This window comes from Sminthopsis crassicaudata, chromosome 2, assembly GCF_048593235.1.
Source record: "Sminthopsis crassicaudata isolate SCR6 chromosome 2, ASM4859323v1, whole genome shotgun sequence".
In the NCBI taxonomy this organism is placed as follows: domain Eukaryota; kingdom Metazoa; phylum Chordata; class Mammalia; order Dasyuromorphia; family Dasyuridae; genus Sminthopsis; species Sminthopsis crassicaudata.
Window position 1 is genome coordinate 473,787,395 of NC_133618.1, and position 25,684 is coordinate 473,813,078.

The 25,684-nt window shown below is 40.1% G+C and overlaps 1 protein-coding gene across 1 annotated transcript in view; it reads left to right on the top strand.

Moving 5' to 3' along the window:
* Positions 1-25,684, top strand: part of PEPD (peptidase D) — a 253,098-nt gene that overhangs the window by 191,745 nt on the left and 35,669 nt on the right. The window contains exon 12 of the mRNA XM_074293218.1: positions 25,027-25,175. Coding sequence (XP_074149319.1) covers positions 25,027-25,175 — 149 coding nt within the window. The remainder of the gene's footprint in view (positions 1-25,026; positions 25,176-25,684) is intronic.

The following is a 25,684-nucleotide window of genomic DNA, read 5'->3' on the forward strand; positions in this document are numbered from 1 at the left end:
CCTAGCTGTGTGACCCTGGGCAAGTCACTTAACCCCAGCCTCGGTGTGTGTGGGGGAAGTCTATTAGAAATGGCCTAAATCACCTCATTGTTGAAGAGTCATGTTCTTTAGAATTGACCATAGCAAAATCTTCTTGTTGCTGACAAACACAGGCTCTTAAACTCTTCCTCTTTCCTCCTCAAAAGTTAGAAAAAACTAGGATGATTTAGCCTGAGATAGGCTAAATACTCCTAACACACTTTTGGAAGTTTTTAAAGGTAGTACAGACTTGTTTGACTGAGAAGCATGAGGATACCAACTTTCTAGTTTCTAAAATTCCATGATCCTGAGACAGCAAATGATCTTCCCAGCGAATTCTTGGATGATGGAATTCTGGTTGTTCCTACCACTCACCCCATTGTATGATCATGGGCTTTCATTATCAGTAGCTGGAAAAACCCATGTTTTGTGTCCTTAGCCTGATGAATCTTTGGTGTTTGTTGGGTTTTGTTTTTATCTTTGTTTGTTGCCTTCATTAGGAATTGTTAATACAAGATTCAGTGACTTTTTGAGCCAAAGTGATAAATTCTGCTTATATATACTCAGTCCCTCCTAAGGCTGTTTATTGCTGATTTTGATTATCTTGTGGATATGCCAGAAGTCTAAGTCATTTAATTAATTAATACATAAGTTCTAAAGCAAAGAATGGACACCTCCTCCTGGGACCTAAGTCCTCACATAGTTTTCTTGACTAGACGTGTAAAGAATTTCTCCATTTACCACTGGAACTTCTGGAAATTAGTCTCTTATTTAAGACAGGGACACTATGTCTTTCCCTCTAAATTCTGTGATAATGTTCAAAATATATTTTCCTCAGATCTCCATTTAATCACTCAATTCTGAGTCCTCCTTAAAAGTGGTACATCTTTCAGAAGTTAAAATTGTGATTATCATTTAAATGACTATTGAAGAAAACAGAAGGAGGTGGGAAACTTCAGCCTCACAAAGAAGCTGCCCCATGATTTGGTGAAGAGGAATAATCTCTAGATTCCTATGTGATACGTAATTTATTCTACAGTAATACTAACAAAAAGCAAGATCTCCCCAGCTCTTGCTATTCATGCTCTTGAGAAGCGTTGCTGTTTCATTCTGCTCATTTCCTGCAGACTTTCTGTCTGTCTTTATGCAATTACAACTGCTCATTGGAAATCAGAGCTGGACTGGATCCAGAAGGAGCAAGAAAGTCTTGTGAAAGATTGAGATGCTGTCATGGAATAAGGGACTGATATATTCTGGCCTTCAGACTAAAAAGGCAAAACTAAAAGCTAAGAAGAGTACTCCCATCGCCATTATCTCCATTCCCAATTTAGAACCACTTCCTTGCTTATGTCACTTTTCATTCTATCATAATATCTTAGAGTCACATTTTGTTTATGTGTATTCCTTGGATTCTGTGCTTCATCCTTTTCATTCTTATCAACCTGAGTAAAAGGTGGAATCAGTAGTTGATTCTTCCTCTATAGAGCACAGTATCAGAGAGATGGGGGAAAGAGGTTTTAACTTTAAATTCATTTCTCATTCACTGGCCACAGTGCACTGAAAATTGCAGTGTCACTCATTTTTTATTATATTTTAATTATGGGGAAGGAAATTCTTTTAGCAGTCCCCAAAATTTTCTGCTGCTAAAGGAGGGCACCTTTTAGCAGCATCAGATCTCTGCCCAAGTGCTCCTTTCTTGGGATATAGAATTACTTTCTTTTAAAAAAAAGACTTTAAATATAGTTTATCATAGTATTAAATTATTATTATTAATAATAATATCATTTATTAAAATATATTATAAAATTAAATAAATATATTATTAGACATTATTAAATATCACTTATTATTACATTATTTACATTTCCTTCCTCCTTCCAGAGAGCCATCATTTCTAGTAAATAATTTTTTAAGAAAAAAAAAGGTGGGGGGGAATCCCATCAAAACCAAACAATATATTGAAAAATCTTGTAGTGATCCATACTTGTGGACCTTCCACTTCTGCATAGGAGTTAGGGGAGATATCTTCTCCTGTCTTTTTTTCCTTTTATGTTGTTGTCTTTTTCTTGGCTCTTCTTACTTCATTTTTCCTTAAGTCTATGTAAGTCTTCCCATTCTTATCTATATTCATCTCATTCATTGTTTCTTTTAGCACAGTAATATTCCATTACATTCATATACTACTGTCATTTGATGGGCATCTACTTTGTTTCCAATTTTTTGCAATTCATTTCCAAAGTATTTACACTTCTATTATCTTATTGAACCTCATAACAGCTCTAAAGAGGAAGGGAAAGGCTGAAATTATGCTCTCCATTTTATAGACAAGAATAAAGCCCATAAAAGTGACATGGCTGGTTCATCACACATTGATAAAAGAGGCAGGTCTCTTAACTCTCATCCTCATGATCCTGAAGCCATCTTCTGGTCCTTGACTGTCTCCAAAGTGGGGATGAGTGGAATATTAACCCTAGAGGTTCTCCACTTCGACTATCTGGCCCCAGGAAACATGGTTTTAAAGATAACTAATAATGGCTCATCCAAAGTCTTCAAACAACATGAAGTTTCAGAAGTCCCAAGAGTCCATTCCTTTTGAGTTGCATCTGACACAGCAAAATTGTAATGCAATAAAGGCATTTGGACAGCCTCTCAGAGCACTTCATAATAGAATCTGGTCCATGTATATTGAAAATGGGTTGTAGCTACTAGCCATCATGGGGTAGCCTTTCAGCTTTTTTATTGTGTGAGCTCATTCCATTTGAGTAGCCTGTGTCTCTGTTTATTGCTGGGCAGCTGTGTCATAGAGGGATAAATGATACAACAGACTTCATGTCTGAACTGCTCAGAGTTAAAAGCTATTAGGATAAAAATGTACTGTCAGCTGGTTACAGAAGAAGATAATACCTCATGGTGGGAATCTTCAGGGTGCATGGAGAAACAGTTTAAAGCACAAAAAGAAGAGTTTCTTTCTACCATATCTGGAATTTTTCTGATTCACTCATCACCCAGTGCCATGCTGTAAGCAAGATGTTCTGGACAGAGCCCCCAGTCATTGTCACAGACCCTCATTAGCCCTTGAAAAGGGAATGTAATCTTAGCTTGTTTCTTTATGAATCCTTGTTCAAAAAACATGTGTATACAATGTCACCTTTGGCTCAGAACCAAAATAACTTCATTCCAAGAGACAGTCAACTCTTAAGTTCTTGATCATTTTGCCCTGGATCTATCCTATACATAAATGCTCCCTTGTCACACATTATAGGAAGCCATGGTGTTTTCTTGGTCTCTGCCTCACAAGTGACTAATTAAGTAATTTAATAGTTCTTCTAAGGATATGCGGTCTGAGGAGCTCCAACTCATCATGAGTGAGGTGAGCTCCAGAAAAAAGGAAGGGACTGCATAGGCCTAGACTGGGCCTAGGGCTGGGCCTCCCTACTCTTCCATTCTTATAGAGCGTCTTTAAGTGTTACTATATGTCACTGTATATCTGTGCTCTTGTATGATAATATGACCCTAATTGTTGATACTTCATTTGCCCTAGTGTCTCCATGTTAAATTTCAGTTTTGGAGGTGAGGCAGCCAGGATCCAACATCCTTCTGGTCAAACCATATCTGAAGTATTCAGTTCAGGTTCCACATTTAAAGAAAATATGGCATTGACAAGTTGGGGGGGGGTCCCAAGGAAGAACAAGATGAACAGTGAGACAACTGGACTGCAAAACACCAACTACTTTAAAATATGATTTTGAAAAACTTTGTAGAGAGAACTGAAAACTGCCACTGTCCTTGTACTTAAGGAATTGAACAGGAATGAGGGTGAAAGCTGTGGTTGTGCCAATTGAAAGAGGACAGCAAAGTATTTGATGAATAGTTCCTTCCAGCTCTAAATCTATCAATCTGATCTCGACTAGATGATCTCTGTGGCCCTTTCCAGCTCGAATTTTCTGTGATTAAATCTGGACCCAGAATGCCCACTTGGACAAACTCAGTTTTCCTATACAGTGTATTTCGTTTAAATTTGTATTTTGCACATCAAGTGACAGGATCAATGTAGCCTACCAGAAACTGCAGCTGTTTCCATAAATCTTATGTTATTAACTCTGTCTAGAAGGTCATGCAAAGAAACCAACAGGCCCCCATTCTGTATGAATCATGTTATTTTAGAAACCCACATTTGGTATTCTACTTGGTGGCAAAACCCAAACTTCATTCTCTAAATATATTGTCACATCAGTGTGCTGTGGATGCGTCCTCGAGCAATAGGGACATACATCAGCTGCCCCACAGCTCTGCCAAGACACTGTCATGGGGTTTTGTGAGGCTCCCGAAAACCGAACTGAATTCTGGATTCAAACAAACCCATTTGGCGTCATTACTGCATCTTTCTGGGGCCTGAGAAGGCGAATGTGTATCCTAAGAGCTCCAGGGAGCTCTAGGAAGCAGTAAGACCCATTTTTGCCCAGGCTTTTCTCAGAACTATTGATTCTTGTCTTTTTTTTCTTGACTTCAATTAGGTTTTAGAAATTCTTCAACTTGAGATTTTAAAAGCAAATTCTCTGGTCCCTTGGGTTTTCCCTAGTCAGGGTGTAAAATGGCTAGGAATACATTTATTTTCTATTTAAAAAAAATAATGTTGATTTAGCTTTTTTTTTTTTTTTTTTTTTTTAAAGAACTCACTTAACTCTCCAGCAGTCCTATGAGGTGGATATTGTACATCTTAAGACATGTTAAGACTGAAGATTCAGAGAGTGGTTTGCTCATGGTCACAACAGATAATAAGTATCAGAGGCAGTGTTTGAATATTATGAATGTGAATAGATTTTCATTACCTAATGTGAACTGTTAAAATATCTCCCTCCCTCCTTTTTGCTCCTCCTTTCCCCAGTTAGGCATTTTTTCCCTCCTTCTCTCCCATTGGAAAAATAATGCATAGTCAAACAAAACTAATCTCCACATTGATCACATCCAAAAATGTATATGCCACTCTGAAACTTAAATTTGCCATTTCTCTTGAGTAGATCAGTGGTGTGCTTTATCTTCAATGGAATCATGGTTGGTGGGCAGTGAGGTGATACAGTGATTAGAGCACTGAGCCTGGAGGCAGGAAGACCTGAGTTCAGGTTTGGCCTCAGACACTTCCAGATGTACAACTATCAACTAGTCATTTAACTTCTGTTTGCCTCAGATTTTTCAACTAAATTAGAGGTAATAGCAATACCTTCTTCCTGGAGTGATTGTGAGGAACAAATGAGATTATATTTGGGTTTTGTTTTTGTTTTTTTGAAGCTCTTAGCACAATGCTTGGCACATTTTAGGTGCTATATAAGCACTTGTAAATGATGATCACAATGATAGTGATGATGATGGTATTTTCTTATATTCATATACCATAATTTGTTCAGCTGTTTCCCAGTTGTTTGGTAATCCCTTAGTTTCTGATTCTCTATAAATTCAAAAAGATTTGTTATAAATATTTTTGTACACATAATTTTCCTTTTTTTTTCTTTTATGTTAAACTCAGTGCTAAGTCAAAGGGACTTTGTGGGCATATTACTTTTCATAATGACTGGACCAATTTCACAGCTTCACCACCAGCATTAATGTATCTGTTTCCCCACAGCCCTTCTAACAAATATCATTTTCTTTTTTTTCCCCAACATTGCCAGTCTGAAAGGTATAAGGTAGAACCTCAGAATTGCTTTAATTTGCATTTCTCTTAATTAGTAACTTAGAGCTTTTTTTTTTCTTCACATAGATGTTGATAGTTTGAATGTCTTCCTTTGAAAAATATCTGTTCATATCTTCTGACCATTTATCAATTATGGGATTATTCTCATTTTTATAAGCTTGAATCATTTCCATATATACATATATGGAAATTGCTACATTGGATTTGTTCAAAAATATTTTTTATTTTATGTAATCAGAATTGATGTTTGTCTTTTACAATCCTTTTCATCCTGTGGTCATGAATTCTTACCTTGACCATCAATATGAAAAATATACCTTATTCCTCTAATTTGTTCATAGTGTGACATTTTAAAAAAATCTAAGTTGTGTATCCATTTGGAATTTTATTTAGACTAAGGCATTGTATAGCTACTGGGGTAAAGCTTTATTATCTGACAAAACCCAGTAAAAAAGATAGCTGAGATTTGACTAGCAGAGACTAATACCCAATTTGAGTTTATCAAAAACTAGTTTATTAGTTTCATTTATTTCTGTATCTTATGAAACTAATCTGTTCCACTGATCAACCTCTTAATTTTTTTTTAATCAATATCAAATTGTTTTGATGATTGCTGCTCTGTAATGCAGTTTGAGATCTTGGTACTTCTAGTCTTCCTTCCTTTCCACTTCTTTTTTATTTTATATTTTCCATTTAGATTTTTGAACTTTGGATCAAATGATTTTCATGTAAAAAGTCCTTTTATTTTTGCCTAGAAAACAGAAATATGAAATTGAATGACTTCTAGGTTCTGCCAATGTTAAGGGAAAGATTTAGGTGTTTTGGGAAATAAAGTTCCTCATAATTGTAAGCCTTAGAAGTTGTTCCCCTTTTCTATTTAGTGATCCAGTTGGTAAAGAAACAAGGCTTGTGTGGCCCCAAGTTGATGTGCTTGAGATGAAGGCCTTAGACATCCTGAAGAGAAATGATAAAGAAGGAGGAAGGAGAGAAAGAGGACTCTACATTAAGAAAGCCTATAGATTACCCATTTTTCCCCTGAACTCTTCAGACTTGTGAGATTTGGGTAGAGCTACAGTTTGAGGGTGATTTTCAGAACTTTTCTCTCTCTGATAAATTCAGTAAAATCCTCAGTTAGCTATAGATTCCCAAAGGCTGGTCAAGTAGGGAGTAGTTCCTACTTAGTTCCCATATTGAGTAGGAATCTACACTCCAGAAGTCCCAAGGCAGCAGAATCAAGGGGACAGGTGCAGCCATGATCCATTGTAGTATACCCGCTCTATGAAGGAAAAGGTTTAGATTCAAATGCTCTTATCACAAATCCATCAGGCCTGTCTCACACCACCTTCACATTTCTGGACACCACCATGGCTTTGATCATCTTTCTCTTATATATTTACAGATTTTCTATGGATTGGGTTTGTGTCACCTCCCCTCCCCCAACCCCAAATTAGTCTAATATTCCGTAACGGCCTTATTGCCTCTTAAAAAAAATAATAATCTTCCTTCAGTGGTTCCTATGACATTTCCCTGAATACAGCCTAGTGACTTGGACACTGTAAAGTCCTGTGGTGTTAAGGAAGGAGACTGGGTCTAGAGACAGCAGACCTGAATTTAAATCCCAGATCTGATAGGCAAATCAGTTCCCTTCATTTTCCTTAACTATAAAATGTGGATATAATCCTTGGCACACTATACCTGTTTTGGAGGGCTATTGTGTAAAGCATTCTAACAAGGTGACCTATTATTAATTTGTATCTTATTAGTATAATAATAGATTGTTGAGTATTTAGAACAGTTCTTTGCTCATTGCATGGCCCTGGGAAAAGATTTTTATACACAGCTGACTGTACTGGAGGATTCCTTGCAGTATAAACTCACCCAACTGGCCAGGATGGGGAGTGGGGCCAGCCTTCATTCTAAACCTTTATTTAGCCCTTCCAGCTCAGTGGATGCCTCCATCTCACATTGGTCCAAGTATCCACCTACCCCAGGAGCAGCTGTTGGAAACTAATTGGATAAGCCCAGAGCCCTCTGATGTGAATGCTGGGCCTACACTTGTGTTTTTATTTTTCTAGTGCTAACTTTGAAATGTAGCCAGTAGAATAATTATGAGTTTATTACAGTCAATTTATTATGTAGCATTTAGTGCAACATGTTTTGTTGATTACCATTACTGCCAGATTGCTGGAGGCATTTATAATCCATTGTTTTATTGAAATAGGTCTGCAGAGCACCTCCCCCATTCAGTAAACAATAAATCACTCTGTTATCCGGGCATAAAAGCCACAATATTAACCTCAAGCTCCATGAAACCCAGATTCCAGGGGCTAGAAAACCTTCCTGAAGTTCATTATTAGGCCCCTTTCCTCTCAGGGCTGCCCCTGCAAGTCTCTATCCTTTCCTCTTTGGTTCAGGCTCCTTAGACAAGTTTTGTAATTTAGTGAGACTCCTCTGAAGTAATGTCTCTTCTGTTTTGTTAAACATTTTAGGAGTGTGTTTCCATTTGCAGTTATCTTTATTAATAGCAAAAAAACTAGTGTCTGAGCTCATTATCTTTGATCCTCCGTTCTATTATTTAATGCCCATGCTCCTGTCTGAAAGGGTGAGATAGGTCAAATTATCTGTCTGTAAGGAAGGAACAAAAAAAGAAGAGATTCCCCATCTCATCTCCTTCCTTCCTTTTTCCTCTTCTGTGTAGGGCAGCTTGCTGGCAGAGTTTTGCCTGAAAGTCCCTGCTTCCTTGGGAATTTGGCTTGTTACCACAATCTCTTGCTCATTGAAACTATTTTCATTCGTGAATCACATTTACCCCAAAGAAATGGTTACCCCATAGAAATGACTAGACAACTCTTGATATGAAAAAACAAAACAACCAGTTATCTCTCAGGTTCTGGACAAATAGAATAAAACTGTGGTAGAGATAATTTTAAAAATGAATAATCCAAAAATAATTTATATTTGGCTTCAGAGGCAGTATAATGTGATTGGGGCAGGGGGAAGTAGTCAGGGACAGCTATTCAGCTATTTGCTTTTCAAATTCTTTGTTGTCTAGTCTAATATTGTCAAAAATCCATTGCTGGGACTAAAAGGCTTTACAGTAGAATTTGATAATTCAATCAGTGCTAAAAGCAATGGGCCATTTTATTTGATATATTGAAAGGCCTAAAGAGGAAGGCCACATGACTTAACTGGAGAAACCTAAAGAAGTTTTCATGGCACAGTAATGGAGAGAGTAATGATTGGAGTCAGAGGGCCTGGATCCCAATTCTGACTCTTGACACTTAGAGGTTGTCTGACCCAGGGCAAATTATCACTTCCATGTAAGCCTTGGTGACCTCCATATGCCTAGTTTCTGATTCTATGATTATAAGTGAGACTTGAGGTACAACCAGAGAAGCTTCCTGATGAGTCCTTGATATGTCCCAAATAGTAGCACCCACTGATCTTCCTCATTTTGGGGACAGAACTAATACTTTCCCAAGACTTCTAAGGAGTGAGGACCAGAGACAGCCAGTGCTGTCTCCAAGAACCCAAGGAATGATCATCTTTACTTTACAAGGATATCCATCTCCTGGGGCCCATACTGCAGCTCAGACAGCTCTGGTGGCGAGTGCTTAGTTTTGGAAGGAATAGTAGCTTCCATGTCATGCATCACATCTGGGACAAGGCTAGGTCCTGGCAGCTCCTGGATCAAAGAAAGGGAGGGAAGGAGTTACACTTAAATGGATCCAAAGGTTTTCCAACCCCTAAGATCATAAGCAGAAAAGTATCAATTAAGCAGGAAAATGTCAGCTTCTAGCTTGGAAGCTTTCAGACATAGTAAATCTAGGAACAGGGAGAAGGAGTCATGAAAGGGGCAGTGCAGGATTAAGGAGATATTTAGAGAAAGGAATATAACTCGGGAATAATTAGATGGTATGTTAGTCTAGGGCCAGAAAAAATCTGAGGTTTTTTTTCTGTGCTACAATAAATACTAAAATCAATGATGTTACAGGAAACCTCCTCCCATCTTTTTTTCCCTCCCTTAATGCATTCCTTGAAACTATATGTTATAAAACAATTTTCACAAAGTGGGTTCTATTTTCCCATGGGAGAAAAAAAAAAAAAAAACCATTATCAATGTGAGTTTACATTCTTGCCCAAAGATATAATACAAGACAATATAAATTTGATATAATAAAACATTACTTTTTAATTTCACCAGAATTTTAGAGATCAGAACTGAATCCAGATCTTCTGACTTCTTGTCCAGGTGCTTACTGAAAAAGGTCTCTTGTGCCTTTTTTTTAAATTTTTGAATGATTTGAGTGACTTAGTCATAAAAAAAAAAAAAAAAAAAAAAAAAAAAAAAAAAAAAAAAACTATACAAAGAAGGATGGTGATACTTTCCACTCCCCAGCAATAAATGGTCCTGTAGCAAGCAGAGACATTCATACCATTTTTTATTAACTTTAGAATAACCTTTTAAAGCCCGGGCTGTTTTTTGATGACAATCACGGTGGTAAAGACTTACCCCTCCCCAAGAATCATTGTTTTTAGTGAAATTGAACAAACATTTCTCCCCTTATGCCCCACTTTTCATAGGAAAAAAATGATACTGGGGATTATGTTCTCAGAACAACTCCTTAATTATATCATTCATTATGTTAAAGTATCTGTGATTCTATGAGGCAAGATCCATCCTCCAATAACCAGTATAGATCACATCCTCCTTTCCTCCTCCTCCCCTCAGCCTCTTTAGATGTTTTAGAGTTGCTGTAAACCAAAAGAAAAGAAAAAAGAAAAGAAAAAATGGCTGACTTGCTGGTGATGAGCCTCTCCACAATAGGACTGGCTGTTGAACCATGAACTTAAAAGTCACCTGTCCTATCTGTATGTACCTTTTTCAGCTGAGTGTGAAAGCTGCTGGCACTTGCCCTCTCCACAGCATTAAGCTAAAAAGCTAGGGTCATGTCTATTCCTTGATGAGGTATCTGAAGAGGACTTTGACTGATGTTTCACTTCACTGTCAGACCAAAATAACTGGCCACTAGTTTCCAACAAGGCTGCCCAAGGCACTGTGCTTTACACTTCATTCATCATGGGGAAGCCATCAGGCAATGACTAGGTCATAAATGCCAATCACAGACAGCTGAGTATAACACAGGCAAGCTGATTCTGGTGTGTTGCCATTACTTTGCTGCAGCAAATTCTGCTATGAACGAAGGGAACGTTAGAATTCCCCTTGTCCAGAACTCTCCTTTTACAGAGAAGGAAGCTGAGGCCCATAACTTGTTCAAGGTCAGACAGGAAGTCTCAGAGGTGAGATTTGAACTCTGATCCTATGGTTTTTGAGCCAGTTCTTACTCCTCCACAAAGCCAAAGCCTCTTTATCAGATGGCTCTGATGGAAAGCCTTAAATTGTTTTACTGGGGAGATCCATTCTGACTTTCAGAAAAAAGCCTGATTTAAACATGCTATAACATGGATGGGGATAATAGGAGATGCTTTTGATGGGCCCTCAGCTGAGCCCAGCATTCAGTAATAGTAGGAGTGTATTTGGGAAATCATCCAGTGCTTTTGGTGATCCCAAGCTATTCTCTGCTGCACAAACTCCATCTTTTTAACATCAGTATTCTCCTTGTGAATACAGCTGCCAGTCACAGAATGTCAAGCTCTCAAAAGAATCAGAATTCCAGGTGACCCAAAGGGCAATAGAAAGATACATAATGGGTATAAATAGGCTGCTGCAGCATATTATCAACAATGGCCTACACATGCACAAAAATTGCATAAAAACATAATCAGGGATACATGGGACTGTAAAAGGAGATGGGCTAGTCACATAGTAAAAGGAAAGTAAAAGAGGCAAATAGCCCAGTTTTATTACACAAGCATCTATAAAGTATCCATATTTAGAGGAAGTCTTCCATTGTGCTGTGCAGATGCTGTGGAGAGAGGAGGATTTGTGGAAAGATCAGGAGAAAAATCATCCTGGAGAGAAAGCAGGGGTGTATTGCAGCTAATCAGGGGAGGGAATACCACCCCACCAGTGATCTTGGCTCCACTGAAGTGTCACAGTAGGCACTCCTAATAGCTCACCTGTAAATAGTGCTTTAAAGTTTACAAAGTTCTTTCCTTGGGATAAATATGTATGTTATACCCATTTTACAAATGAAAGGCCAAAGTGCAGAGCCGGCCTTCAAGCCAGGCCCTCTCCCCTATACATCCTGCCCTGAGTTGTAGCACATTGTGCAGCATTGAACTGACTTGTTGAATTGGGTATGGTTCAAAACTCAGACCTAGGAAGCTCCTTCTAAAAGAAGTCATCCTAAAAGCCCTTAATTTTTTTAAAATAATGATTTTAAAGAACTTTGATCAAATTTAAACAAGTCACTTTTTTGTGGTAGTTTTACCTTGATTTTGTGAACTTTTGAATGTTTGCCTATAACCACTCTCTTCACTTATACCCTCTTTCTCTGACTTTCCCTGTGATGCTCTCTGTGACTTACTCATTGTGATTCATCATCAGCTGCTGAGAGAAAGTCTGAGCTGTTCAGGGTAACTCTCACTTAAGTGCCTTCACGTGGCTCCTTCTCAAGGCCACCTGTCGGGTTTGTGAAGGTTATTCAGCCCCATGGAGGAGGATGAGTAGAACAGCAGCTGTGACTCTCTTTCTTGTCTTAATTCCTGGGTCTGATCTGCATCTGCATTTGAGCCTTCTCCTCAGCATGTCTGTGCAAATCCTAGCCACTGGATGGCACCACTAACATATCTTCCCCCCCCCCCCCCCCCCCCCCCCCCCCCGCAGCTGGGAAAAAAGAAGGGCAAATGCTCAGGGCAGAGCAGAACTCTGGGGATTGAAGTGAGATCCCTGGTCCCCTGGAAGTTCCAAGTGGGATATGTGTAAGTGATCTAAGATCACGGAGTTACGTTGCTGGCAGGGTCTGCGCTGCATCTAGACCAGGGCACAAAAGAACCTTACAAAAAGAACACACTCAACAAGTACATAATATCCCAGCCTCTGTTTAAAGCCTTCCAAGGAAAGGCCCTCCCACCCATCAAAACAGGAGACATTGGAGATCTCCAGTTGTTAAGAGGCTTTCCTGATTGCCTCTCTGTCATTTCCACCCTTTGCTCCTGATTCCCTTCCCCATCACCCTCCCAACCCTCCTCTTCACCCCCTCCCCAGCCTTTACTAGGCAAAATATCCTTAATTCTTTCAGACTAGGGCCTGTCAGTGTCTCTGTATTTGACTCTTCCGGAAGTGCATTCTCTGGATTAAGCCTGTCCCGAGGTTGAGAGGAGTCAGTGGGAAGGCTTTTCCGCAAAAGTCTGGTTCTTTGTGGCCCGCAGCCCCAGTTTATGCCAACTGGAAGTAGCAGGTGACTGACAGGATGGGGGCAGTGACGCCGAGCCCTTCTCCTCCCTGCCTGGATCTCGCTGTGGCACAGTTAAGGAAGGAGGGCTTTTTGATTTTTCACCATGTTTTCCTGCATCGTGCCCCTCCCTGCCTTCCCTTCCATTAGCCTAGGTGATGACACCCATATACTTGATCTGACTGTGCTGGAGACTGTGGGCCCAAGTGCTGAAATTCTTGCTATTAACTATGAATGTCTGTTCAAGAAGCAGCTCCTATGTTGTTTCTCAAGACCAAGGCGATGGTGATGATGGCCAGTGACTTTCTGTGGGGAGAGAGACCTCGTTATCTGTTCCCCATCACCGGGTACTCCCAGAGTCTGGTCTCATCCCTCCTGGCAGAGGCAGCCGGTAGGAACCTCAGCGCTCAGGGCCAGCGGGGGGCAGTGTTGCCTCACACAATTGAAATAGTGAGCTTGGTAGTAACTGGGGAACAGGACATTCCCTTGTCATACTGTGGTTTCTGTTTGACACTGGATCTGTGGAAAGGATTGATGAAACTTCCTGCACTTCTACTACAACTCTGGGTGTTATAGACTCAATTTAGAGCTAGGAAAGACCAACCACTTCATTTAAGAGATAAGACTGAGACTTGGAAAGGGAAAGGGAAAGTAGCTAGTAACTGGCAGAGCAAGAATTTGAACTTAAGTCTTTGGTCTTCAAATGTACTTTCGTCAGCATATCTGGAGTTCTTAACCTGGAGCCCAGGAATTTAGTTTAAGAAAAATTTTTTATAACTCAGTATAATGATTTATCTTTGTAATTCTACATTTATGCACTTTAAGGCATTACTCTGAGAAGGTATCCTTGGTTTCATCCAGCTGCCAAAGGAGAACATGATAGAATAAAAATTGAAGAGCCCCTGCTTTACACTAGGCTGTCTCCTTGAACTTTTTCTCTTGGATTCTAGAATTCAGATTACCACTGAATTCATTTCCTTTGAAGTAGATACCCAAGATCCATTTTCTCCTAGGATGTGCACTTCAAACTTGCAACTAGAGAAGCTGGAGAATCTGCTCAAGGTTACTCATGCATCTATTGGTCTATTCCCTGGGTCATTACGTAACTTACAACTCAGCTCCCACAAGGAGTATCACTTATACCAAAAAAAATGTCTTAAGACATTTTACAAAGTTCTATCACATATTTTCTCATTTCTCACAATAGTTTTTTGAGAAGGTAGGGAAAGCAGTAGTATCCCCCTTTGCAGATGAGAAAATCAAATACTTGAAAAGAGAAGGGACCTGCCCAAAGTCATGTACATAGACAGTGATAGAGCCATGACTAAAATAAATAGCCCCTGATTTCCAGCTTAGGATTCTTCACCTTCTATCCCTTTCTGAGATTCTTTTTCTAATTGATTTCTGGTTTGGGGCCATCTTGGGCATATTTCTCATGGGGATTCCATGCTAATCCAGCATGATTTTGATCTCCATCAAAAAAAATTAGTTTATTGAAGCAAATTCCTTGTTCTTCTTGGGGAGTTTTCTCTATATAGAACTGCCCACATTTCACATTTGAATGGAAGTAGAAGAAGGCATGCAGACCTTCCAAATCTAAGCCAAGGTCAAGGTCTCCTGTGTGTAAGCTTTTCCCCCATCATATCTTTTGGTGGGGTTTTTTTGTTTGTTTGTTTACTATTTTATCTTCTGAAAGCAAGGGAAGAAGTCTTATTTCTACTGTATATTGTCTCGTAAGATGAGCATTTTATTCAACGTATAATTCTCTCCTTTAGTATCTGTTTTTTTAGTATGAAAGTGATTCTCATCTTGTTCATTATTTAAATAGAGTCTGCATCTTTATAACATGTTATGGCCATTCAGACACAGCTCAAGGATACTTCTGCCTTTTCACTTATATGAATAAATAGTTCTCCATTTGGAGAACAAATTTTGTGTGACTTTTTATGGAATCTCATGACCCATCCTTTTATTCAATCAAATCAATCAAACATTTCTTAAGTACTTGATATATACAAGTCATTGTGCCATTGCTGGTCTAATGGAGCTTATAGTTTTCTTCCTGCTCAGTCCTGAAAAGTGAATAAGTCCTATAGTCTGTCACCTTACTTATATGCAAATTGGCAATAGCAAGAATTGTAGTAGGTTAGTTTCCTTTCCTGTTATAGTTTTAACCACTTTCTGTTGCAGGCCTTGCCTCAGGCAAGACACTACCCAGGAACCATCACTCTCTCTGCTCCCTGGCATACATAGCCTAAGCTATGAGAGCTTCAGCCACAGACTGGTTCTGTCCTTGATCACACACTTGGCTGACATTCACTGGCCTGTTTTAGGAGGTCTCAGTTGCTTCATCATCTTATGGGACATGAATAGAATTCTGGGTTTCATGGGAAGGTGTGGATATGGGATTAACTGTCTGTCTGGACCCTCTGGATGCCAACAAGGCTCATGAAATATTGGTTACCCAGACCCTTCAAAAAATTGAACTGAAGAATTCACTATGTTTTGTTCTGACTTGCCTCTTTCTTTTACCTCCTATGGTAGTGTACTAAGTGCTAAGTTCTTAGCATGTAGAAAGTCATGAACCTAATGATATTTATGATTTTTAAAAATCAATACTTAAAAGGTTAAACTTTCACCCCCTTTGCAGGAACAATCTCAAGTTGGAAGATCATGTCATGTAACCCATGCTTGACAATGATTCATTGGATATCCTGTCCCATCATGATTGGGGCCAAACTGACATTCAGCTTTCTGGGACCCCTGTCTCAGCTTTTCTATACATCTAAATATGACAGCCTTTGCAGTAGAAAAAGGTCACTTAGCTTTCTCAAAGAAAGGGCCTCAGAGGCCCCTTCTAGCTTTAAGCATTCGATTTTCCTTCTTAAAGGAAACCCAGATGTTGTGGGGACCAATCTGAAGGAAAGGAGATATTGAGGGGGGAGAACAAGGAAAAGAGATGTGGGGAGGGAGACAGACAGACAATGAGAATGAGAATCCTTTTGGAAATTATTATTGGTAGCCTATGTTATTCCAAAAACTGGTTTTGCTGCTCCAAAAGTCATGCAGATTGTACAGAGCTACTGTCCCTTACTCATCCAAGTTGAGACCTATATTTGATATCAGGGAAAGAAGCTGCCACTTGCCTACTTGTTCAGAGGAAGAAAAGAATTATGTTGGTGAATGAAAAAGGGTACTGATTTCATTCATTTATCTCAGGCACTGTACTTGTTCAGGGAAGCAGAAATAGGCATTCTATTTAGCAGAGTCACTCTTGAGATTCCTGTTGGATGGGACTTTTTCTACTCCATTATAGATAATTAATTTGGAAAGGCATATTTTAGTTGTTTTTAAAATACTCTCATGTGCCCTCTGAAGAAGGTAGAGGAAGTGGTGGCACTGTCATTTTGAACGAGAAAGTAACCAAAAACTTCATAAGAGATTCAATATTTTGTTTGTTTTTTTTTCTTTCCTTTTTCAGATAGGTTTGTAAAATTCTGAAACAAAGTAAGTCTTTTGAAAATTTTATAGCATTTTCCTCAAATAATTTACATGGCCACTTGGGGATGAAATTGTGCTCCCTTGAGTCCAAATGCGTGACTCCATCCTATTCTGTATGTGCAGCCATGGAACCAAATACTAACAAAATGATGAGGTTGATTGATAGATTGATTTGTTGGACTCTGATACCACTGACCTGAAACTAACCAACTGGTGAGAGGCAAAAAAAAAAAAAAATCGGGGTATGAATTGGCTTTTATCCCAACCAGAAATAGAACTTGATGAGCGAATGTGAGAAGTAGAAATCTAGCATATTTTTTGGAGATGTGTAATGTCTTCCCAGATGTCTTAGATTATCAAGCAAAATTGGCTCTGCCAGAGATGGAATTCTCTCCTTCGAGAGCTCTGAGGCAGCAGAGAAAGAGAAATTCTATGTTCTTGGATAAAGCCAAAATATGACTGAATTCTAAATTGTCAGTTTCCATTGAAAGGATAGATGAAGAGGACATGGAGGAGTTAGAAGCAGATGATTAGAAAAGTGATGACTTTCTTCTCTGAATTCCAGAATGCTTTGAATCTGAATTAACTTATGTATGTGGAAATTCTGAGGAGGATTTTTAAAAAGAAGATAGGGAACTGAGAGAATGAAAATAGAATTCAACCCCGTGCCTGTTTGCTGCTAAGATAGTACAGATTTCTGACTGGCTTGGCTATACTTCCTTCTTCTGAAAATGGAGTGTTTCAAGTTTAAAAAAAAAAAAAAAAAAAGAAGTTTTGTTGTTTTTTTTTTTGTATTTTTTAAATTCTAAAGGAGAGAGTTGGACCTGCCTGGATATCTGGGATGTTTAGCTAGAAGAACCTCCCCAGATTAGTTCATAAATTGATAATGATTAGTTTTGAGTTGGAGACTCTGATTGAGCTTGGTTTCTTGAAGGAGAAGAAAGAGGTAGTGTTAGTTCAACTCTTTCTTTTTAATGCCTTCTAGTGCCAGTTATCCCGTGGATGTTTGTAAGTCCTTGACTGGTGGTTCCTTATTTTTAAAAATAGTTTAATTTCTGTTTTTACTTAGAGATTTTACTCTTTGCTCTTCTGAGGCTCTAGATGTCCTGGCTCGAAGACATAAAGCAAAAGACTGTGGCATTCAAGGCCATCTACATGCTGGCTCCAACTTAATTCTCCAGCCTATTTTCACACTATTTCCCTTGAATGTAGAATATATTCCACATTCAGTCCAAATTGCACTTCTCTCTCATTCTCATCTTGCCCTCTTTTACTTCTTTGCCTTTGCTCATGGTTTTCCTTGCTCCTGGAACAGATACTCTTCCTCCCCCTCTTCCCATTTATTAAAGGCTCTCAATTTCCTCATAGCCTGACTCTTATGTCTCCTCCTCTTTGGAAGCATATCTGAACCTTCCCTTCCACACCTTCACACCTCCACCCTAAACCCCCTGACATCAATCTCCCTCCTCATATTTCCAATGGTACTTTGCTTGGACCTCTCCTTTGTATTTGCCTTACTCTTGCTTGCATCACAGTTATTTGTGAAATTATTGTTTTCCCAACATGCCGGTATACTTCTTGAGAATAAGGATATTTTGGATCTCCAGTTGACACTCCCCTCCCCAACCAAGCACAATGTCTGACAATTCAGCAATTTAATTCATCAAGTATTTTTCAAGTACTTAGTACTAAGGGCAAGATACTGTGCTAAGTATGGAACAGAAAGACAGCATTTCAATAGTCTCTGCCCTCCAGAAGCTTACATTCTGCTGTAGTAGAGACTTCGGAGTCTCACAAATATTCTGCTATAATAGATAGCAGCATTTAGTTATTGATTTTAATTGGATGGGAAAGTTTTCGCCAGGACTGACTGGACAGTTTGAAGCAGGCATGAGTATCCTTAGAATCTTCTGCCCCCAAAGACAACGGAAGGTTCATGATGTCCTGTTTTTGAAGTTCAAGAAGTTCTATTGGTTGATTTCATTCTCTATAAATAAGAAATTGAAGGTGGAGCTCAGTCAAATAGTAGCTATATTAATAAGAAAAACATTTTTTTTTCTTCTTAAATATAATTATGGAAACCTAAGATTAGCTAAACACCACTATCACCTTTTTCATTAAGTGCTTTTTGGCTCATCATCTTGGCCCTTGCTCCACTTGCAAGCAATGAGTTGGTTGTACATTAGAATAACAACAATAGTAGTATTAACTGATATTAGTGTCTTAAGACTTACAAACTGTTATATCTCTATTATCTCATTTGATCTTTACAACTTTATGGGGTAGGTGTTACAAGTAGATGCCATTTTGTGGATGAGAAAACCTGAGACTTAGAAAAATTAAGCCACTTGGTCACAATTATGGAGCTGGTAAGCATCAAAGAGAGGTTATGATCCCAGATCTCTCCTGATTGAACTCCTGTGCTCTTTTAGCTACCCTTCTTTTAAAATTTACTGTCTGGAAAAATACTATGGAAAATTACAGTTAGAAATCCTTGCCCTAGACCTAGAATATAAATTACCCTAAGGTCAGAGGACCCAGGGAAGTGAATGTAAATGATTTGATTGAAGAACAGCAAAACCCAAGGGAGAGTCAAAGCAGGCAGGTCCTTCTTGCTTTGGAAGAGAAGAGTCCCAGAGTGAGAGAGGTTCAATAGGGACAGCTTAGCCAGGCAGGCCTCTAGGCCAGGGTGTTGAGCTCAGTTTGGTTTGAGTCCATCAGGCACTTTTAAGACAAAAAGGTTGTTTTTTTTTTTTTTTTTTTTTTTTTAAGGGTTCTTCCTTTTTTTGCCAAGGGCTTGAAGAAGGCTCCCAGCGGGAGAGACAGTAACTGGGTTACACTTGGCAGATTTTCCTGGCCTTGCACTGCTTGGGGGCCTTGTGAACAAGGACGGCCAGGGTTGCTTCAGCTGGAGATACTAATCCCTATTCCCTCTGCCCTCTGCTTAATTGTTCCACGACTCAGAAGTCATTTTTACAGTCAGGCCCTCTGATGTGGTGGGAGCATTTGTAGCCTTATGTACCAGCTTCTTACTCCATGGCTTCTGTACTGGTTTGCCTGGGCTGTTCCTGGATGTTCTGAATCAACAAACCACAAAATATGTCTCTTTTGTTGACTTTGCAGAGCTCAAATGAAAACTGCATGCTTTCCTTGTGTGATCCTGGGCCATCTGTTCTTCAGGGCAGAAGCTCAGCATTGAGGGAGCACAGGGGGGAGCTCTCGGCATAAGGAGTGCGGCTTTTGTTCACATGGCTCACCACCCTCTGCCTTCCTTTGAGGAGATACCCCCACATTGCTTACCGACAAATGCACACACATAAACACATGCTTTCACACACTCATACACATACTTTCTCTCCATATTCTCTCTCACACACACATACTTCGGAGTCTCACAACCGCCTTAGCAAGGCAATGTATGGTGGGAGGTGTCATTCCTACTTTATAGAAGAAACTCAAACCCAGTCTTGCTTATGGTCATATACATATATCTAGGACTCAATCCCAAGTTCCTGACTCCTCACTTGATGGGCTGCTAGCCTTTTTCATAGATTCTCAGTTTCCCTATTGGTGATGTAGGCATGACAAGCACCCTAGTGAGCCATTCGTGGGCTTTGCTGATTTTAAGAAAGTAACAATAGAGTAAATGAATAAATTAAAAAGCATATTTTAAAATGTATAGACCTAGACTGAAGAATTGGGAAAAACCTGAATAAATTCAAAACGGCAAATAATTAGTTGCTTTTCTATTCGTCAGATGTACAAGTCTTCCTTGGAAAAAAGACCTGGTTCTGATGTGTTAAGTTCTTTGTTTATTTTATGTCAGTTCCACAACTCTAGCTATGTGGGCCATGTGTCCTGACTAGGGTAGGCCCTGGCCCCAGCCCTACCCCTACCCCCACCTGTGTCCTGACAAACTCTCCTTGCTGGTAGAAAACAGTAAGGATTCGAGTAGAGGTCCTAAGAAATTTCTATAGGACCTGACCCAGAGAACTGAGCAGCATGTAAGCTCAGGTGATTATTAGAAGGATTCCATCATTTATTTAACTCCTTGTAATACTTCCTATAAGAATCTGAATCGTGAACATGAACACAGACTTAAAAAGGAGACTGAAACCATCAAATTAAAGAGAATTATCAGAACCTCGTAAACATGGTATTAGTTTATTGTGACTCTCTTCCTCTGACATTCTGTATCCATTTCTCTCCAGAAGTTATTGCTTGTATTACTTATTTGGCATTTACCCACGGACTGCCCAGCATTGTGTTTTCTTCTTATGTGTGACTCTCATCCTCCCAGCCAGACTAAGAACTAGCAGGAGTTGGTCTGTGTCTTCTATTACTGTCTCACTCACAATGTCCACCATTGTACTAAAGCATACAGGACAGACTTACACAACAAACATTTGTTGAAGGAGCAAATATATTTTTGCTCTAAGATTAAAGTGAAGGTTTTTTTTTTTTTTTTTTGGAAACAAACTTGTACATTTAGCCTCTGCCTAAAGAACTTTTTGCTACCAGACTGGTTTTGCTGCTATGGCTTATTTGAAAAGAGGGACATCTCATTCATGTCTCCCAAGAGAGCTATGGAAATTAGGAGGGCCTTGGAAGTGTCCATAAAGGTAGAACTATGTACACTAAGAGGATTAGAACAAACATTCCCCAATGGGCCTGGGATCACCCACTGCCTATGGCATCAGCTGAGCAGCTGGGAAACCGTATAGGAGAGGATTATTAGGTGACTCCAGATCTAGATGGGGAGAAGGTGATTAATAGCATGTTTCAGAGTCCTGAGGTTACATCATGAAAAGCCCATATGGGTCAGGCAGTGCTTGAAGGTTTGCAAAGCCTGGTCTAGCTCTGAAAGTCATCAAAGCAAAGCAGGTCACAGAATTGCAAAATACATGCACACCTTTGGGTGGACATATGTGTATAAGTGTGTACACACATATATTCATCATTCCTTTTCCCAGGACAAATTAATTTTTTTCTGAACTATAGCAACTTGTGTTAATATTGAGCGGAAGCAGGTGTATGTTTCTGTGAAGAGTTCTAGAATCCATTTACTGAGGAAGAATGATATGTTAGTAACAGGACATTGGAGAAGTTTTAGCATATAAGTTGGAATTTGTGTTTATGTGTGCTTTAATGGGCAGTGCATTTCAGAAGACCTCTGAAATAACCAGAATCCTTGGCATACAGGTTCAAATGTGAGTCATTGTCCTATCAGAGAATCCATTTTGCTTTCGGTTGCTTTATAATTTGGCAATTAACTAATTAGAATGATATCATAAGATAATTAAAAAATTATGGTTTTTGCCCCCCAGACAGAGGCGCCATGTCACATAGCCCAAGGACTGATTGGCTTAGAGCCAGCTCTCCAGTGACAGCTGTTCCCTGAAGCTCTACTTAGCCTTAGTGCTCTCTTAATTGTCCAAGGTCATTTAATTTATTGCCCAGGAGTAAGCAGTTTTGCTAAGACCCACACACCTGGGACAGCCGATCTGAGACTGTGCTCATTCCCAGAGAGACGCTGGTCATTATCTATCTTATGATCTTAGAGGAAGGGGAACCTAAGGTGATCTCTCCCAGGTTTTCTGTCCAACAGTGCTTATTGTACCTCAGTGGAATGTGCCAAGTATCAATAATCATCTGTTTTCCTCACTTCTACCTTGCATTCCCAGGCCAGGAGCCCAGGCAAAAAGTGAAGATGCAAATAGGTTCTTTGCGGCTGACAGCCCCTTTACACCTTTGCAATCTTTGTAATTGCTGCCGAGTTTGCCTTTGTCATCCTTGTGGGGGGAGAAAAGCCAGCCGGAGTCATATCCTTATGTCACACACAGATACCCCATTCTGGGTTTGGCCTGCAATCTTTCTATAGACATTTATATGATCTTGCTGATGTCTGAAAACAAGGACTCTTAGAGGATCAAGGGTGGTCAGGGTTCACCAGAACTTTGCTCTGATGTTGGCATGTGATAATCCTCCCTCACAAATCTCCAGTGTTTGGTCCATGATGAATCTCTGCCTAAGTTTGCATTGCATTCACTCTATTTCTCTTCCCCTCTTCCTCCCTCCCCCCATTTCATCATAAGATACAAAGGCATAGATTTATACCTAGTAGGAACATAAAAACCTATCTAGTCCAACTCTCTCATTATGCAGATGAGGAATTTTGGAACCAGGAAGACTCAATAGTTTACCGAAAGTCGAACAGGTAGCTTTGAACCAGATGCTCTGAGTCCAGAGATAGGTTTTTTTTTTTTTTTTTGTTTGTTTTTTTTATTCCCACTGAAACATGCTGTCCTTATATCAGGAAAGTTAGGTTCTTTGCAGTGAAATTTGCTATTTCTATCATGACTGTCAACCGTCAGTTAGCCTGCCAGCCACATAATCATGACACTGGCAGTGGTAATCCCTTGAGAGTAGGCCTAGTGTCCTCCACCTCCTAATGCCTTCCTCATCATTCCCTCCACAACCAATTAGGAGAGATTTTTAAAGAGTTCTATTGTTTATGCTAGGTGACCTGGTATGTGTTATGGTTATCTATGTTGATGTCTTGATTTCTCTTCCTTCTCTAAGTCCCATGAGAACAAGGATTGTTTTCCCTAAATGTGTAGATTCTTAATGAAAAGTTTGCTATATTTTGTAAAGACTATATCTTTAGCCTTTTGTCTCCTCCTCCTCCATTTTTTTCTCTTGGCAATTCCCCCCCCCCCGGATTCTGACAAATTTGCTGAAATGCTCCCCTCTATTGGCCTGAATTGTGCAGGATTCAGATTTCTCAAGGAGAGAATAATGAGGGATAGAGTTCACAGGATGTATGGAGTCAGGGGAAACCGAGGTTTACCCAACACAGGGAGCCATCATCCTCTTTGTGGTATGGGGTTGCCAATTCCTGCTCCCTAACAGTCCCATAGTTGTCCCAGTCACTCCCAAATCTAGGGGGAAGCTACACTGGATAGAGCAAAACTTGCCAAGATTCCACACAAAGAGAACACATTCATATTTCAAATATTCCTTCTACCACAGTGCTCCCTGGGGATGAGGATATGGCTGGAAGTACTCCTCTTTTCCCAACTCCTGGTCCTCCTTTCACTTTGCCAGCTTAGTTATAGCTTGAACCTGTCCCTATCCCCTGAAGGGAAGAGGTACTGCTCCCCTGGGAGAGATCCCTTTTCTAAAAGACAGTCTTCTTCCAATTTCCCAGCCTTACTGTCCAAACTATGACCTTGCCTAGAATCAGGATTGTCAGTTTGTCCCCTCAAACACCCTTACCCTGAAAAAGTTGACTTTGAGCCTCTGAGTGTTCCAGCATGTGGGGAGCTTGTTAGGCAGGGGATGGGAATAAGGGTCAGAGGGGGTGAGGGGCTTGGCTTCCTTTCATTCAACAAGTATTTCAAGGGGCACCTATTGTGCAAGACTACACAGAGTACTCCAGCTTTGCAGAAAATCATGATCCTTAGTTTTTAGGCCTACTGACTGTGTAGAACTATGGTAGCTAGAAGCAGAAATTGCTACTATAGTTTGTGATCTATAGGCACAATCCTGCCCCATTCCTCAGTTCTCCTTACATGATTATGGGGTTCGAGATGGCAAATGTTCAGCTTAGCTTGCCCTTTCTCCCTCTCCTAGAGTGAGTAATACGTGACCAGAGGGGCCTACAGGGCCGCCTGCCAGTCCAGGGGATGGATGTCTCCTCAGGGAGCCACGCACAAAGGATTTGTTCAACATAAGACTCTCTGGCCCTGGGCCTGGCAGGACTGGGGTCATATGTGGCTTATGGGGTTCCAGGCAGGAACATAGGTCACTTAAACACACTCCCCTTCATTTTCATAGTAGCAAAACTGAAGCCATAACCAGGTCAGACTGACCCTGCCTTTTCCTGCACCACTGACCTTCAGTGGGGAGGAGAGGAAGGTCACAGAAAGCCTTCCCAGGTTACACATTGTCTAACAGTGAAGGATATCAGGGCATGACATCAGCCAGCCCAGAACCTGCTACCCCTCCTTTATGCCCAGGTGCTCCCACTCTGGGCCCAGGCCTGTTTCTGCAGAAACATGCTGCCTTCATTTCATTTGAGGTTATATGGACATTTGCTGTTGATATCCAGTTTTTTATGAGCGTGATTAGCCTGTCCAGGCTCCATTATAGTGTAGTGTGAATAGTCAAACACTCCCCAGTTCTCACTCATGGTGCCCCGCTGTGCATTCTCCTTCTGTGCTCACAGCAGGTCTTCTGAAATCCATGAGGTTGAATGTCTTCTCTTTCATCTTCCCCACACATTGTGTGATCAGGGAGTAAAAGACAAAGGAAGATCAGGAGACCCATGTACCAAATTGTCCAAGGGATGAAATCTTGAAGGGCAAGGTTTACAGGCAGGCTGGGCTAGGAAGCAATGTGTGAGAGATTTCTCCAAAGCTTCCTATAATATATCTTGTTTTTCTTCTCTTTTCTCAGTTTGTTTGACATGGGAGGTGAATATTACTGTTTCTCATCTGATATTACCTGTACCTTCCCTGCCAATGGGAAATTCACCCCTGACCAGAAGGCCATCTATGAAGCTGTGCTGAGATCCTGCCGGGCCGTCATGAATGCCATGAAACCAGGTAGAGGAGGAGCTTGAAAGGGTTAAGAAACATATCAGGCTTTCTGAGAGGCTAAGGGTTGGGGGAGAAAGGGCAGAGAGAACCTGTCCCTGGAGCCCATGTCCCTACTCTGCCCCTCATCTCCTGAAGGATCGGGTTCTCTAGAGAAAACAGGGCAATTTATGGGACAGATGATAGCTGCCTTCAGGGATCAAAAGGACACTTATGGAAGAGGGTTTGGGTCTTGTTTGACCATAGAGGGAAAAACGAGGAGCCAGAATTTGCAAAGATTTTGGTTTGATATAATTGGGACAATTATAGTTATCTCAAAATGCATGGATTTAATAGATACTTTGTCATTGATCTTCAAGCTGAAGCTGGATAACCACTGGTTGGAGACAGAGTAGAAGAGAGGCCTAAGACAGGTACAGATTGGATAAATGCCCTGTGGGGTTCTTCAAGCAACTCTGAAGATTTTCCCAGGGTATTGTTAAGAAACCCAAAGGGACCTCCCTTAGTCAGGAGAAACT